A 16,208-nucleotide genomic window follows, 5' to 3' on the forward strand; every position below is an offset into this window, starting at 1 on the left:
CATGGGTTTATGTCCATTACGTTTTCTTGGCTTTGGCTTGCCAATTATTAGCAGAAGTTTGTTCGTAACTTCTTGTCTCTGGTCAAACCCCTGACTGATATGACCAGAAAGGACGGTAACCCTCAGAATTGGTGTCCGGATTCCATTAATGCCTTTGAGAGTCTCAAGGCTGCCTTTTGTTTCTGCTCCTGTGTTGGTGCATCCTGATCCTATGGTACCTTCCATCCTTGTGGTTGATGCATCTGAGACTGGAGTTGGTGTCCTGCTGTCTCAACATCCTACCTCTGAGAGCGCTATGCATCCTTACGGCTACTTTTCCAAGAAATTATCTCCTGCGGAATGCAATTATGAGATTGGGGACAGAGAGTCATTAGTGACCATTTTAGCCCTTAAAGAATGGAGGCATCTCCTCGAAGGTACCACGGTGCCAGTACTCATTCTTACTGACCATAAGAATCTCACATTCTTGTCTGAGGCTAAATGCCTCTCCCGATGGGCTTTTTTCTTGTCAAGCTTTAATTATGTTAAGTTTAGTTCTTACCTGGTAAGAAGAATGTAAGGGCTGATGCACTGTCACAACAGTTTTCCTCCCTTTCCAAGATGGAGTCTGTTCCTGTTCCTGTGATTCCTCGTGATCGTATTCTGGCTACAGTTCGTATCAGTCTCCCTTCACCTTTGGGTGACAGAATTCTTGCTGCTCAGATCCATTCTCCTCTTGAGAAACCTTGTGACTGCTGCTTTGTCCCTGAGAGTCTTCACACTGGTGTGCTCCAGACTTATTCTCCCAAGGCTGCTGGCCACCCAGGGAAGAATCAACTCATTTTTCAACAATTCTGGTGGCCTATTCTACACACCGATTTAGCCACCTTCGTAGCCGCTTGTTCCGTGTGTGCTCAGAGTAAGACACCAAGACACCTTCCAGTGGGCCTCCTACATTCAATGCCCAATGGAGAGAGGCCTTGGACCCACCTGTCTATGGGTTTCACTGTGAAGTTGCCCAACTCTCAGGGCAACAAAGCTATCCTTATGTTGGTTGACCGGTTCTCAAAAATGTCTCATTGTATTCCTCTTAAAATGTTGTACACATCCAAAGAACTAGCTTCCATTTTTTGGAAGGGAGATCTTTTGCAGGGACAGGGTTAGCCAGTTTGTGTCCAGGTTTTGGAGAGCCTTTTGTTCACAGTTGGGAATTCAGCTTTAATTCTCCACTGCATATCATCCGCAGTCCAATGGGGCCGCAGAACGAGCCAACTAGTCCTTGGAGCAGTTTTTACGTTGCTACATTTCTGACCACCATAACAACTGGTCAGACCTCTTATCTTGGACAGAGTTTGCTCACAATAGTGCCATCAATACCACTTCCAGATTGTCTCTAGTCAGGGCTAATTATGGTTTCCAACCATCCATGTTGCCTGATTAATTTGTTCCTCAGAGCATTCTTGCATTGGAGGAGCATCTCCGTGGTCTTCATTATACTTCGGTACAGATCCAAGAGTCCTTGCAACGTGCCAGTGATAGGTACAGACTCCATGCTGACTGCAGAAGCCTACCTGCAACTTCCTACCAAGTTGGGGACAGGGTCATCTTGCAACCTCCGACTCCGTGTTGCCTTATTAAAACTGGCACCACTGTTTATTGGGCCTTTACGTATTCTCCATAGGATCAACCCAGTGGCTTACACTTTAGACCTTCCTTCTAATATGTGTATTTCAAATGTATTTCACATCTCCTTATTAAAACCTTTTGTATACAACCGCTTCACCACCTCGGTACCACGTCCTCACCCTGTTCAGATTGAGAGCCATGAGGAGTATGAGATACCATCTATCATTGATTCCCGTAGGTTCCATGGGAGCATACAGTACCTGGTTCATTGGAAAGGGTACAGCCCGGAGGAATACTCTTGGATTTCATCCTCAGATGTACATGCTCCTGTCATCCTTTGTGCTTTCCATAGACATTCTCCCTTCAAACCTGGTGGTCCTCCGAGGGGGAAGGGTCATTGAGGAGGGGGTACTGTCAGGGCTGGGCTCAGCCCTTCCTTTTCAGACCTCTGTGCTCAGATGTTGGTTAATTGTCAGCACTCTTCATTTCACAATGACTCACCTGGTCTTCATTTCCTGCTCGTCAGCTGCATAGATCAGATCTTCTGTGTCTTTGCCTTGGTCAACATATCTGGACTCTCTCTGCTGCGTTTTCCTGTGAAAGACTTTTGCTTGGCTGATTTCCCTTCTGGTTCCTGATCCTGTTTGCTGCACCCGACTTTGCTAACCTCTGGACTCCTGTTTCTCTAGCTTGTTCTGACTACCCATCCTCGTTACCGAACTCTGGCTATGTTTTGACTAGGTTTGCTCTGTTTACACCATTTTACCATTTTATTAAATAGTGTGATTTTTACTGCACTTCTGTCTCAGTCTGATTCCTGGTTCCTGACAGATACCTGAGAAAGTGGGTGTCTAGCAGCAGGAATGGGTTGTTGCAAGCTGACTGAGGCTGAGGGCAGTATATCTGACCATGCTTGTTACACAGTAGGTGAGGTTGGAAAAAAAAAAAAAAAGACACCGACCAAAGTGTGTGATTAAATGTCAGTATTACATTGTATATTCCTATATGTTGCGGTCGTTCAGGTGCTTATCTAATAGTTTTTTGAAACTATCAATGCCCCCGCTGAGACCACCACCTGTGGAAGGGAATTCCACATCCTTGCCGCTCTTACTGTAAAGAACCCTCTACTTAGTTTAATGTTAAACCTCTTATTCTAATTTTAATGAGTGTCCACATGTCTTGTTAAACTCCCTTCCACAAAAAAGTATGTAAGTATACCAGTATGGCATTTGTAAATTTAAATCATATCCCCTCTCAAGCGTCTCTTCTCCAGAAAGAATAAGTTCAGTGCTCGCAACCTTTCTTCATAACTAATATCCTCCAGACCCTTTATTAGCTTTGTTGCCCTTCTTTGTACTTGCTCCATTTCCAGTACATCCTTCCTGAGGCCTGGTGCCCAGAACTGGACGTGTAACCCAAAAGTGACACTGTGCTATCCAAATAAAAGCAAAAATTGATACTTTAGCTCAAATCAAATAAAGAATATATAAAGTGTAGCGCTGTATAAAAAAATAACAATACGTGAATCTGTGTAAAAATTAAACTTATACGTGAAATACTCATATGATTTTTGTTGATCTACACCTCAAAAGAGTATTTTCAATATCAATATATATTGGTGCTTTTTAATATACATGAATCAATAAGTGAGTGAACAATGTGTATAAAATAACACTCAAAGGAACAACAAACAATCCTTTGTAAAAGTCCTTTGTAAAAGTAAAGTCCCAAATATGAGATAAAAGTTTTGAAAAAGCAATCCAATTATGATTCAGCCGAACCACCACCTAGATAGATGTAGGCTTACCGGATGGTGTTGACCCAAATGAACATATATTCTAAGGGTCATGCATGCTGATCACTCTGGTTGTGGGGGGAACAAACTTTCCGGGTCCCAAGTTGATCAACCTCAATGTGGAAAATGCCTTCCTCCAACTCCTGGACATACCCGATCCTTTCCACTTAAAAAAGATCTCCGACACCAGCCGAAATACATATAGGGCAAAAGAATATGGCCAAATAGCGTGATACCTTTTAAAAAATATTTAAAAAATAATAGTAACAAACTTAAATTTGTGTAGTTGCTCAAGCGCTTATCAATAAAAAATAGGCAGTAGCGGAGTCCTCCCAACGCGTTTCGTCCACTTGGACATCATCTGGGGTAACCAGATATTGATAAGCGCTTGAGTAACTAAACTAATGTAAGTTTGTTACTATTTTTTTAAATAAATATTTTTTAAACGGTATCACGCTATTTGGCCATATTCTTTTGCCCTATATGTATTTCAGCTGGTGTCGGAGATCTTTTTTAAGTGGAAAGGATCGGGTATGTCCAGGAGTTGGAGGAAGGCATTTTCCACATTGAGGTTGACCAACTTGGAACCCGGGAAGTTTGTTCCCCACAACCAGAGCGATAAGCACGCATGACCCTTAGAATATACGTTAATTTGGGTCAACACCATCCGGTAAGCCTACATCTATCAAGGTGGTGGTATCGTCACTTAGGTGGTGGTTCGGTTGAATCATAATTGGATTGCTTTTTCAAAACTTTCATCTCATATTTGGGACTTTAGTTTTACAAAGTATTGTTTGTTTCTTGTTCCTTTGAGTGTAATTTTATACGCATTGTTCACTCACTTATTGATTCATATATATTAATAAGCACCAATATATATTGATATTGAAAATGCCCAGAACTGAACAGCATACTCCAGGTGTGGCCAGACCAGAGTCTTGTAGAGTGGGAAAATGATTGCTTTGCCTCTGGAGTTAATCCCTTTTTTAGTACATGCCAATATTCTATTTGCTTTGTAGTCAGCAGCAGCTTGGCATTGCATGCCTTTTCCAACCTAGATTCCCCCAGAGGTTCACCCCCTAGGTGAGTAGATTGCATTCATATTTTTGCTACCCAAATGCATCATCTTACATTTTTCTACATTAAACGTCATTTGCCATGTAGTTGCCCACCCCATTAATTTGTTCAGATCTTCTTGAAAGGTTTCTACATCCTGCGGAGAAGTTATTGCCCTGCTTAGCTTAGTATCATCTGCAAATACTGAGCTTGAACTGTTTACCCCATCCTCCAGGTCATTTATGAACTAATTAAATAGGATTGGGCCCAGCACAGAACCCTGTAGAACCCCACTACCCAACTTTGACCATTCTGAGTACTCCCCATTTATCACCACCTTCAGCACTCGTCCTTGTAGCCAGGTTTCAATCCATGTACTTATCCTATGGTCCATGCCAACGGACCTCATTTTGTGCAGTAAACGTTTATGGGGAACTGTGTCAAATGCTTTTGCAAAATCCAGATACACCACAGCTACGGGTCTTCCTTTACAGGATACAGTTTTGATTACTAAAATATTGTATATAGTCCCTTATCATCCCCTCCAAGAACTTGAATACTATTGATGATAGGCTAACTGGTCTGCAATTCCCAGGGATGTATTTTGGGTCCTTTTTAAATATTGATGCTACATTGGCAGTAAAAATTAGGAACAATGGTCTGGCAATTGCTTGACTGAGTTCCCCAAGCACCCTCGGATGCAAGCCATCTGATGCACTGGTTACTGCCCTTATTTAGTATGCTCTTAAAGCAAACCCATCTCTCCTCTGTGTTCTTTGTTCCTAAGATTTTATCCCAATTTATATCTTCTAGCAAGGTTCATAGTTTAGGGAAGTTGGCTCTTTTGAAATTCAGAGTCTTTGTATTCCCCTTATATTTCCTAGCTGTGCGATTTATACTGAATCCAATGACCTGTGATAGCTGTTTCCTAAATTGCCCCATATTTCCACATCCATGATCGGGTCTGTATTGTTGGTAATCAGTAGATCTAGTAAAGATTTGTTTCTAGTTGGTGTAGCTACCATCTGACCCATGAAATTGTCCTACGAGACATTTAGGAACTGGCGAGCCTTAGTCAAATGTGTGGTGCCCTCCGCCCAGTCTATGCCTGGATAATTAAAATCCCCCATTATAACAAACACTTCCCATCCTTGCTGCTAATCCAAATTGTGATAGGAGATCTGTCTCCCCCTCCTTCCTCAGGTTAGGGGGCCTATATCATACAGTATTTTCCCCTAAGTTTAATCCCTTTGGAACTCTACCCATAAGAATTCCACCTCCTCCATGTTCACTGACATCGTTGGGAGTCATTATTGCATTCCCTGACATCAAAGTTGGGGTTTTTATTGCATCCACTGATCTCAATGTGGGGGGGGAGAGTTATTGTGTCCTTTGACACCAATGCTGGGGTTATTGTACTCCAACTTCCTCAGTGTGCATTGTGATATACTGTGTTGAGGCCCAAAAATGCACTGCTATTGTGAGGATCTCTGAAGGTGTTGGGGATCACACTCCATCAATTTCCAGTTGCTCACTACTGCTTTAGATGTAGTGGTGTAAGCTTGGGTATTTAGAGTCACTTGCGGGGCAGCCTGTGACAACATTAGAAAGAGGGAGTATTCTGCCTCCAAAAGGTAGCCGATTTATGTTTGGGATCTCGATTCTTGGACTGAACCCTTTTAGCAGACAAGGCTTTGGCAAGAAACTGGTTCATGGAAGTCACTTCTGCATCATGTGGCATTTAGGGCTTCTGATGGGCAGAGATAGTTTTTCAGGTGCAAGAGAAATTGAAGCAGAATGAGGCTTGCTTGCACTCACACACAGTGGCACTGGCAGCTAACATTTTAACTTTTCTTAAAAACAACGATAATATAAAAAAAAAAAAAAAAACACAATTATGCTTCTTATACCTATATGACTCATACATTATCACCACTTCTTCACTGTAAAATTACGATACCTGAAAATAAATGCTGGGGAAAAAATAGTGAAACAAAAACAAAGGAAATGCAATGCAATTTAACAGTAAGCAATAACATAACATTTTATAAAACTTACATAAACATACAGTATCCATATACATTATGCTTTCCTGTGAAATATCAATATAAGAAAAGAGATTAGTAAATAATAGAACGTACAGGACATGACAGGACAGGAGATATTTGCAGGATTACAGGGTAAAACTAAATGGAAAAAAGGCCAGAAAAAAAGAAAATCAGTGCAGGTACCTCATCTAAAGGACTGGTAAACTGAAATATATTACATTTTTATTTTAGAACATCTTTAAAGGTTCTTTGATTTAGAATGAAAATATCATTATTTGGACATAACAACCAAGATTTTCAAGAGTGACCTATTCTATCATTACCTTTCAACAATGAAGCGTGTTTGACAGCCATCCTCCCAATTAGGCACTCTTTCAGCATGGATTCATAGTTGACCCAACGATGAACCTATTAAACATAATCATCTCATATCATACGCTGTATCAAATCAGTACAAATGAGCAAATACAGTAAACATCATTATGACAATCACTATAACAGGCTGCTTTATTATCAAAAAGAATATGTATGAAACAAAGGAGTGGGGAAGCTTGGGCATTACCAGCAAGTGCTGGAGCTTTTTGTGTTCTGAATATCCTGCTCTAGCGGAGGGGAATGAAAGTTGCTGCGGTTATGCTATTTTATACTTGCTGCCAGCTTTCTTTCTTTCTTTTTAACAAAACTAGTCACTTTGAATTGTGAACGGTAACAATGCAAATATTGACTTTAAAACAATAACATACAATTTAAATGTAAAATACATATTATGTTATCTGTGTACCTCATCAAAAAGTTGTGTACCATCTGCTCCTGCTGCCTTCATTAACTCATCTTCACCTCCTGGATGATATTCCATGTAAGGAGTGACATTATATACAAGCCCTGTAACAAATAAAATACATAAATGGCCTGCAACTCAATTATATAAAAGGACATCACCAATATATGATCATATTTACCTTAATTTAATACAAGAACTTAAAGCTGCTCCCATTTCAGAACACCAAAACTATTTACAAATAAGACTTTTCTAGAATACAGGTTTTATTTCAATGTTACATAATGATCTCACTTCAACTTTGGTTGACAAATTACCCTGTGTTAAAGTGGTTGTAAACCCACAATATAAAAAAAAAAAAAAAGCAAGACAAAGGCATAATGAGCTAGTATGCATAGCATACTAGCTCATTATGAAATACTCCCTTTAGATCGAAGCACCCGTAGCAGTCCCCATACAACCTCTCTGGCCAGCGACATCGCTCCCAGAGTCACTTCCTGTGTATCGCGGGCTCTGGCGCTGTAAATAGCCAGAGTTGCAATGACGTCACTCCTGCACATTTGCGCGGGAGCTGCCGGCAACGGTACGCACGTGCCATTGCTTCACTGCGCATGTACCGATAACGTCTTGGATGTTCAGACTGTCTTCATGATTGCTCTTTTTAATTTTTAAGGACTGTATTCACTAACCAGTCACAAGTGGTTCCTGTACCAGAGAAATTTCTCATTGTATATACTGCAGTCCTTTTTTGAACTCCCAAGTGATAAGTTCACTTTTTAACCACTTTAAGATCGCCCTCTTTTTTTAGATGTGGCGTTTACCACATCTAAAAGTTAAAAACAGTTTTTTTTTTGCTAGAAACATCGTTTTCGCCCTGCAGTGTCATTGATACAGGTGGAGGCCATCTTCCCCTCACTAGTCTCCATGTACAACACTGAGAAGGATTCGATCGTCTCCATCGCTGCCGACGGCTCCGGTAAGCTGCGGAGGGCACTGGATCCTCCCCTGCTGATAAAAGTCATCTTGTGGCGAATCCACCGCAGAGACCACTTATCTTGTTCCGGACTGCCAGCCGAACACGGGGATACCGAGGTTATGGCAGCTGCCATAACAACGATATCTGTCCGCAAAGTAGGGATGTACATCGGCGTGCGGCGGTCCGATAGTTTTTAAGAAAAATAAATGCACATTTTTTGCAGAAATAAAATGTGCATTTATTATTTTTCCATGCATTTGCGATCAGTAGACCAGGGATGCAATGTCAGGCTTCTGCAGACAAGCCCTGCATCTTTCAGCCCATACCTCCAATATACAGGCTGACCGTTTATAAGCTGTATGGCTGGTGAAAGACCTACGAGAGTGCTCATCAGCGCCCTCACAGTCCATTTGGAACTACAAGCTTTTAGCTGCGGTGGCTGATGGTAGTTGTAATCTATTCAGTCACAACAAACTATGATTGATGCTGCCACGTAGGTGAAGTCCTGCACAGCTGTGCTGTTTTTGAATTGGGACAGTTAGTGTGGGGAGAAGGCTCCCTGTCCGCTGTTCACCTAAATACAGGTGGAACATGTAACATGTTCTGAAAGGTGAACTTAGCCCTTAGCTGGTAATCTCTGGATCAAAATTCATCCGTTTCAGCAGGGACAATCTGAATTTCGATCAATCTACGGCTGTTCCCTCGAGAGAAGTCGATCTAACGATCGGCTCCTCTCAAACCGAAATTTTGGAAAATTCTCATTGCTCATCGCTGATCGGTGCATTCTGATAGCAGAAGAGTCCCAATGTCAGAATACATTAGCGCAGCAGGGAGGATTCCTCCATCTATCTCGACTGTGTGGCTTGGGGAATCAGTTTGTTTTTGTTTTCAATGGCCAGCTTTACATATCTTGGTTATTTAACTTGCCATTGTCTAGTTCTTCTTAGTGAAAAAAACAAAACAAACACAAGTCAAGAGCACATACTGTATCAACAGTACAGGCCTTCATATTGTTTAAAATCGATTTCCTTCAAAATGTAGCCCTATTTGCCGTAATGAGTTTTACCAATAACCATTAAGGGCCAGTTCACACTACATGCAGCCAAGGGTGTTTTTTTTCTGCATCAGAAATGCATGGAAATTGGATTATATGGTTTCCAATGGCATCGGTCACACCAGTGCAGTCAGTTCCAGGGCTTTCTAGCTCCAGAAGAAAAAGTAGAACATGCTGCATTTTTCCTGGTCTGTACTGGAACGCTGTAAAACATCAAAAAATGCACTGGACCCTAGTAGAGTGAAATTTAAAAAAAAAATAAAATAAAAAAGCGCCTGGAATGCTTCCGGAAACACATAAAAAAAACAACAACACTGGACTGTGTCAAAAATGCACTAAAAAGTGCATGGAGAAATGCATCCAAAACTGATCTGGAGTGCGTTTTTTGTGCTGTGAACCAGTCATAAATACAACCACCAAAACAAAAAAAACAAACACACACACACACACACACAAACACTACACATGACAACATGTTAATTTTTTTTTTTTTTTTTAGAGAGAATCTGCTTTCTGGTAAAATTAGACATGAAGATTACATCCATTAAAAACATTCAGCTTACGCTTTTGCTGTCAATAGAACCACAAGTTCCGATTCTTAAGACTGCCTTCTGACCTATAATTTACTATGACGTGTTTGAACAGCAGCACTAACAGATACAAAGAGCCACTTTACAAAGGTAGCTTTCATTTGGAAAACAAAAGTCAATATTTTTCAAATCATGGCGTTATATATATATATAAAATATAAAAAAAATATATAGGACATGAGGCTGAATTCTAGGCAGACAGAAAGAGGCACACATTAATACAGCTCTATAATCATTTAAACATCACCAAGTTGAAGTATGGCCAAAAATGTTTGTCTTTTTCAAATTCACATACTTACACTGCTTGCGCACCCGCTATCTCGATCGCCCATGTATAGCTACGACAGTTCATGGGATTGTGCCGACCTGCAGCAGTAAAATGATGGTGGCTGGTCGGTAAGGGGTTAAAAACCATTGCAAGGCTTTCTTTTAGGCCTCATGCACACGGACGTTTTTACAGCCACTTTTTTGAGCTTTTTTTGCAGCTTAAAAACGGCTGTCCATGTTAGTCTATGGCTTCATGCCCACCTAGGCGTTTTTGAGCTGCAAATGGCATAGGCGTTTTTAAGCTGTAAAAAAAACCCAGGACCAGTGCGTTCCGTGGCGTGGAGCTAGAGCTGTAAAAACGCGAATCGCGGGAAAACGCGCAAAAACGCGCATAAACGCGCAACATATTTTCTTTGTTTTCTGAGTGCTATAGCCAAGAGATGTGTTTCTTAAAAAACGCTACTTAACGCTAACGCTAAAAAACGCGCAAAAACGCTGATGCAAAACGCGGTAAAAATCACGTTTTTAACAACAATTTTTCCAGGCATCGGAGCTAGCTTTGCAGCCAGTTTTTTAAAACGTCCGTGTGCATGAGCACTTATGAATGAAGAGGGTAACAAACAAGAGACCTTAAGTGATCAGTGTACTGCACTTGGAACTAACTACAAGGCTCAGTGCCAGACACTCATCGTAGACAGGAGACTCTTGTATGAGTAAAAGAAAGATATGTAGCAAATGTTGCAGCAACCAGAAATGGGGCACAAACTCATTTTTACTGTGCAATTGATCAAAAAATATTCTTTGTCATACAGTGCCTTGCAAAAGTATTCACTCCCTTGGCTCTTTACCTATTTTGTTACATTACAGCCTTTAGTTCAATGGAAGTCACTTGCAGCCTTGTCAGTCACTTGCAGCCTTGCATTGCAGCCTTGTCAGTCACTTGCAGCCTTGCATTGCAGCCTTGTCAGTCACTTGCAGCCTTGCATTGCAGCCTTGTCAGTCACTTGCAGCCTTGCATTGCAGCCTTGTCAGTCACTTGCAGCCTTGCATTGCAGCCTTGCATTGCAGCCTTGCATTGCAGCCTTGCATTGCAGCCTTGCATTGCAGCCTTGTCAGTCACTTGCAGCCTTGCATTTAGCCTTGTCAGTCACTGGCAGCCTTGTCAGTCACTGGCAGCCTTGTCAGTCACTGGCAGCCTTGTCAGTCACTGGCAGCCTTGTCAGTCACTGGCAGCCTTGTCAGTCACTGGCAGCCTTGTCAGTCACTGGCAGCCTTGTCTGTGGCTTTGCCATTTAAAAATGGCGCCGCCGAGATACAGAGCGAATGTCCTGTGTATCTCGGCGGCGCTCGGTAGTTCTCGGGCGCTCTCGGCTATATTTGGCGCACCCGGCTGAAGATAGCTGAGAACGGCCGAGTGCGGCCGAAAATACCCCGAAGCCGCAGAGAGTGGCAGAAAGGGTTAAAAATAGTAGGGGATCAGCATATAACACGCACCCCCGATTCCCCCTTGATTTTAGATAAATACGGTAATTTAAGTTGGTGAAGGAAAATTATAAAAACATATACATAAAACTATTTTTCAGAAATAAAAAACTGATAATTGGCATGTGCGTATGTATTTACCCCCCTTTGTTATGAAGCCCATAAAAACGCTCTAGTGCAACCAATTACCTTCAGAAGTCACATAATTAGTAAAATGATATCCACCTGTGTGCAATCTAAGTGTCACATGATCTTTCATTACATATACACACCCTTTTGAAAGGCCCCAGAGGCTGAAACACCTAAGCAAGAGGCACCACTAACCAAACACTGCCATGAAGACCAAGGAACAATGTTGTTGAGAAATACAAATCAGGGTTAGGTTATAAAAAAAAAAAAATTATATATACATACACACACACCCCGTATTTATCGGCGTATAAAAAACACACTTTTTCTCCCCTTAAAATCAGGGGAAAATCGCGGGTGCGTTATACTCACGATCCTCCACGATTTCTGAGCGATTTTTGAGCTCTAGGCGGCTCTCAGCCGCCGAGAAGGGCCGAGAGCGGGCAAAAGCTGACGAGGGCGGCCGAGAACTACCGGGCGCCGCCGAGATACACAGGACATCTCGGCGGCGCCATTTTTAAAAATAAAAGCTGAAATTATCACTGACAAGGGGACAACGATGCACAAGGCTGCAATGATGGACAGGCTGCATGACAAGGCTTCATATGGACACTGATAAGGCTGCATTGATGGGCATTTAAATGTAAGTATTTTTTCCTAAACTTGGGGTGTGTGTTATACGTCGATAAATACGAAATATATATTATTATATATATCCAAATCTTACCGGTAGGTGATCCCTAGGGGCACAGAGACCTAAGGTAACCCTGGAGGAGCTGCAGAGTTCCACAGCATGAATGAATGAATAACTTGTATAATGCTACATATGCAAACCAAAATCGCCTAAGGGCACTTTTGAGGCCAGTGTCCATCAGGGTTTTCAGAAGAGATGGGCCTTGAGCTTCTTCCTGAAGGCCAGATAGTTTTCTTCCGAGCGGATGTCTGCGGGTAGAGCATTCCATAGCCGTGGTCCTTGGACTGCGAACCTCCGTTTGCCTTTTCATTTATAAACGGGTCTTGGGGATATGGAGGAGGTTCTGGTTAGTTGACCGGAGAGTCGGACCTAGGGTGTAGTGCCTTATTTTGTCCCAGAGGGGCTTTTCCTTGTGTACATTTGTGAGTGAGACAGAGGGTCTTGAATGTAACTCGATCCTTCCCAGCTAGCCAATGGAGGGTCCTCAGGGACGGGGTGATTGATGACCATGTTTTTTTTCCCCCAGTTACCAGTCTGGCTGCTGTGTTCTGGACGGTTTGTAGACGTGAAATTTGGCATTTTGGAAGTCCTAGGTAGAGGGAATTTGCATAGTCAAGTCGGGAATTGATTGTTCCAACTACTGCTGCTGTATCGCCTTCCGGGATGGGTCCTTGCAGTAGGTGAAGAAGGTAGTGCGATCCACTGACTACTGATCCTATTTGTGCATCCATCGTCATGTTTGAGTCAAAGATGACTCAGAGGCTTTTGGCTTTAGTGCCGGGGTGATGGGTTGTCCGAGGATGGCGAGTGGTGTGGACATCCTGCCAGGGTTTTTGTTTTGGTTTGCGTGGAGGAAGAGGAGTTCTGTTTTGGATCTGTTGAGTTTAAGGGAGCTCTCTGTCATCCAATCGTCGATCAGTGAGAGACAGTTTTCCAGTGCCCGATATTGGTCTTTTTTGTTGGTGATGCATAGGTAGAGTTGGATGTCATCCGCATAGGAGCGATAAAGTAGATCTTGGTTGTTGATGATTTTGAAGAGTGGGCAGAGATAGATGTTAAAGAGCACGGGCGACAGGGGTGATCCTTGAAGGAGACCGCATGTAATTTTTTGTGCTTTCGAAGTAAACATTCCTAGTTTCCCTTTCTGAGATCGGTTCTCTAGGAATGATGTGAACCACGGTAAGTCAGAGTTTGCAACTCCAGCTACTTCTGTGAGACGAGTGAGCAGGGTTTTGTGGTCTACTGTGTCGAATGGTGCAGCAGCACCAGGAGACATGATTCTCCTTCATCTGCTGCTTCGAGGGTGTCATTCCAGATTTTGAGGAGTGCATCTTCTGTCCCATGGCCTGGGCAGAAACCAGATTATAGGGTGTCCAGATGGAGTTGTAGCTCTTGTACTACTGCTTTCTCAATCATTTTGGAGAAGGTGTTGAGGCTTGTGGTCTGCGGTTGTTTGGGATCGAGGTTAGGCTTCTTTAGGAGGGGTTTGATTGTGCTTTGCTTGAGGGAGGTCAGGACGATTCCATCTTTAAATGACTGGTTTATGAGGTATGTTGTTATGATAGGTGCCAGGATGTCAGTACATTCTTTTAGAAGTTTTGTGGAAATAATGTCATTTGGTGATGTGCTGTCTTGGAGGTTTCTGATGATGGTTTGGTGGTGTCAATGGTCATTGGGACCAGAGTAAATCTCGGTGTTTGTAAAAAACTGTGTGTGTTTTTTTTTCCCTTCTTGTTCTGACCGAATGAGGTTACTTTCTAAGTTCTGCTGAATTAATTCCCAAATGGTTGTGATTTTGTCAATGAAAAAAAAAAAAAAAAAAAAATCAGATAACTCATTGCAGAATTCTTGTGTTTCGTTTGCTGGAGACTCTAAAACAGGTGGGGTTCATAGTCTGGGTGACCAGTTTGAAGAGTGCTCAAGGGCAGTTTATGGCTTTTGAGATGGTTTTGGAGAAATTTTCTTTTTTGCTATGAAGATGGCTTTGTGTTATCTTGTGGCGAGTAATTTGTCATTTGTGTGGTTTTCCATTGTTGGGGTCCTTCTCCATGCTCCTTCAGCTCTTCTTCGTTTTTGTTTCAGTGATGCAAGAGAGTCATTGAACCAGCCCGAATTGTTTTTGCGGGTGGGTGCTCTGTGTATTGGTGCGACTATGTCTGCTGTCTGTAATAATGTTGTGTTAAGAGAGTTGAGTGTGTCTTCAGTTGAGTAGTTTTGGGTTAATGCCACTATTTTGTTGGATAGTGTCGTTTTGAAGAGTTGTGAGTGTAGTTTCTTCTGTGATCTTGTCCAGTGTATTGTCGTTGAGTGTGTTGGTATTTCATAAGTGATGTTTATTTTGAATTTGATCACATGGTGGTCAGTCCAAGGCAAAGGCGTGTTAACTAGTGTGTTAATATCCATGGTTTTGTTTGAAGATGAGGTCAAGGGTATGGCCCGAAGCATGTGTGGGAGCATTTATCAGTTGCTGCAGGCCTAGTGCTTCTAGTTGGTTTATGCAAGCGGTAGCAATGGAGTCCTGGGGGGGAGTTTGCCCAGAGATTAAAGTCCCCAAGTAGCAGGAGATTTTTGGTTTTCAAGGTGTATGTAGAGATGAATTTGATAAAAGGTGCAAGGAAGTGCGCCTTTGGTCTAGGTGGTCTGTAGCACAGTAGTATGTGAAAGGTGTCCTGGGGTGTTGTTTGACATTTAAGTGTGAGTGTTTACATGAATGGCAGTGAGCTCTGTAAAGTTGGTTTTGTGAACGTGAGGTGAGATTTGTAGATCACTGCTAGGCCGCCTCCTCTTTGACCGACTTTGTGCTCAGTTAGGATGCGGTAGTTCTCAGGCACCAACTCTGCTAGAATGTTGTTACAGTCAGGCGTTAGCCAGATTTCCGTAATGAAGAGACAGTCTGTGTTGTGTTGATTGGTAAAATCATGAATTTCGTGTTTGTGCTTGACTGATGATCTAGTGTTGATCAGAGCGCATGATAGGTGTTGTCCTGGATGTGGTGTATTCCTGTTTTAGATGGTTGGTTTCAAATTTGTTCTTAAAAGTTGTTCTTTTCGTAGTATTGTTTGGGTGGTGGTTGGTAATGTTGTAGAGGTATTCCTTAGGCTGCAGAGGGTGTCAAATGAATAATTGATGGTGCACCTGATGGGAGAGTGCTCTGGGGTGCATGTTATGAAGTGAGTGGCTCAAGGTGCCATGGCACCGCTCGGGCTCTGTCCTGGAGCAGAGTTGGCGTGGCAATGATCGGTTGTGTGGTGATGGAAGGGGTAGCGGCGCCGGGTGCTTCAGGCTGGGGCAACCTGGGTAACGTCGGAAGGAGAGGTCCGTTGAAAAGCTAAAAAGAGTTAAAGTAAAGTAAAAAAAAGTTTAAAAGTCTTAAAGTTAATAGAATTCTATGTCCTTTCTGTGCAGGGTGTAGCAAGATGGCCACTGACACTTTCTATGTCCTTTTGGCTGGTCCGGGTGTAGCAAGATGGCCACCGTCAGCCCAGGAGGCCGTCAGATGGCAAACAGCCAGATTGTCCAGCAATCACTCAGGCCAACTCAAAAATACAGAGCAGAACCAGAGCAAGGGATACTGATGTACCACCTGAGCAGGTGTAAGGATGGTGCTAGATTGAGGCACATGAGGCCGGCAGACCACTAATGAGTGGAGCTTATGGCAGCCAGGTAATCCAGCAGGCAGGCTGAAAAATATAGGTAATGCCTGAGCAGGGGATGTAGCTGTACAGCCTGTGCAA

The 16,208-nt window shown here is 42.5% G+C and overlaps 1 protein-coding gene across 1 annotated transcript in view; it reads right to left on the reverse strand.

Moving 5' to 3' along the window:
- Positions 1-16,208, reverse strand: part of CYB5R4 (cytochrome b5 reductase 4) — a 190,635-nt gene that overhangs the window by 157,457 nt on the left and 16,970 nt on the right. Inside the window, exons 3-4 of the mRNA XM_077487313.1 lie at positions 7,286-7,386; positions 6,828-6,912 (exon numbers count right to left, since the gene is read on the reverse strand). Coding sequence (XP_077343439.1) covers positions 6,828-6,912; positions 7,286-7,386 — 186 coding nt within the window. The remainder of the gene's footprint in view (positions 1-6,827; positions 6,913-7,285; positions 7,387-16,208) is intronic.

This window comes from Lithobates pipiens, unplaced genomic scaffold (genome assembly GCF_037356315.1).
Source record: "Lithobates pipiens isolate NorthernLeopardFrog02 unplaced genomic scaffold, aLitPip1_a1.2 Scaffold_18, whole genome shotgun sequence".
Lineage (NCBI taxonomy): Eukaryota > Metazoa > Chordata > Amphibia > Anura > Ranidae > Lithobates > Lithobates pipiens.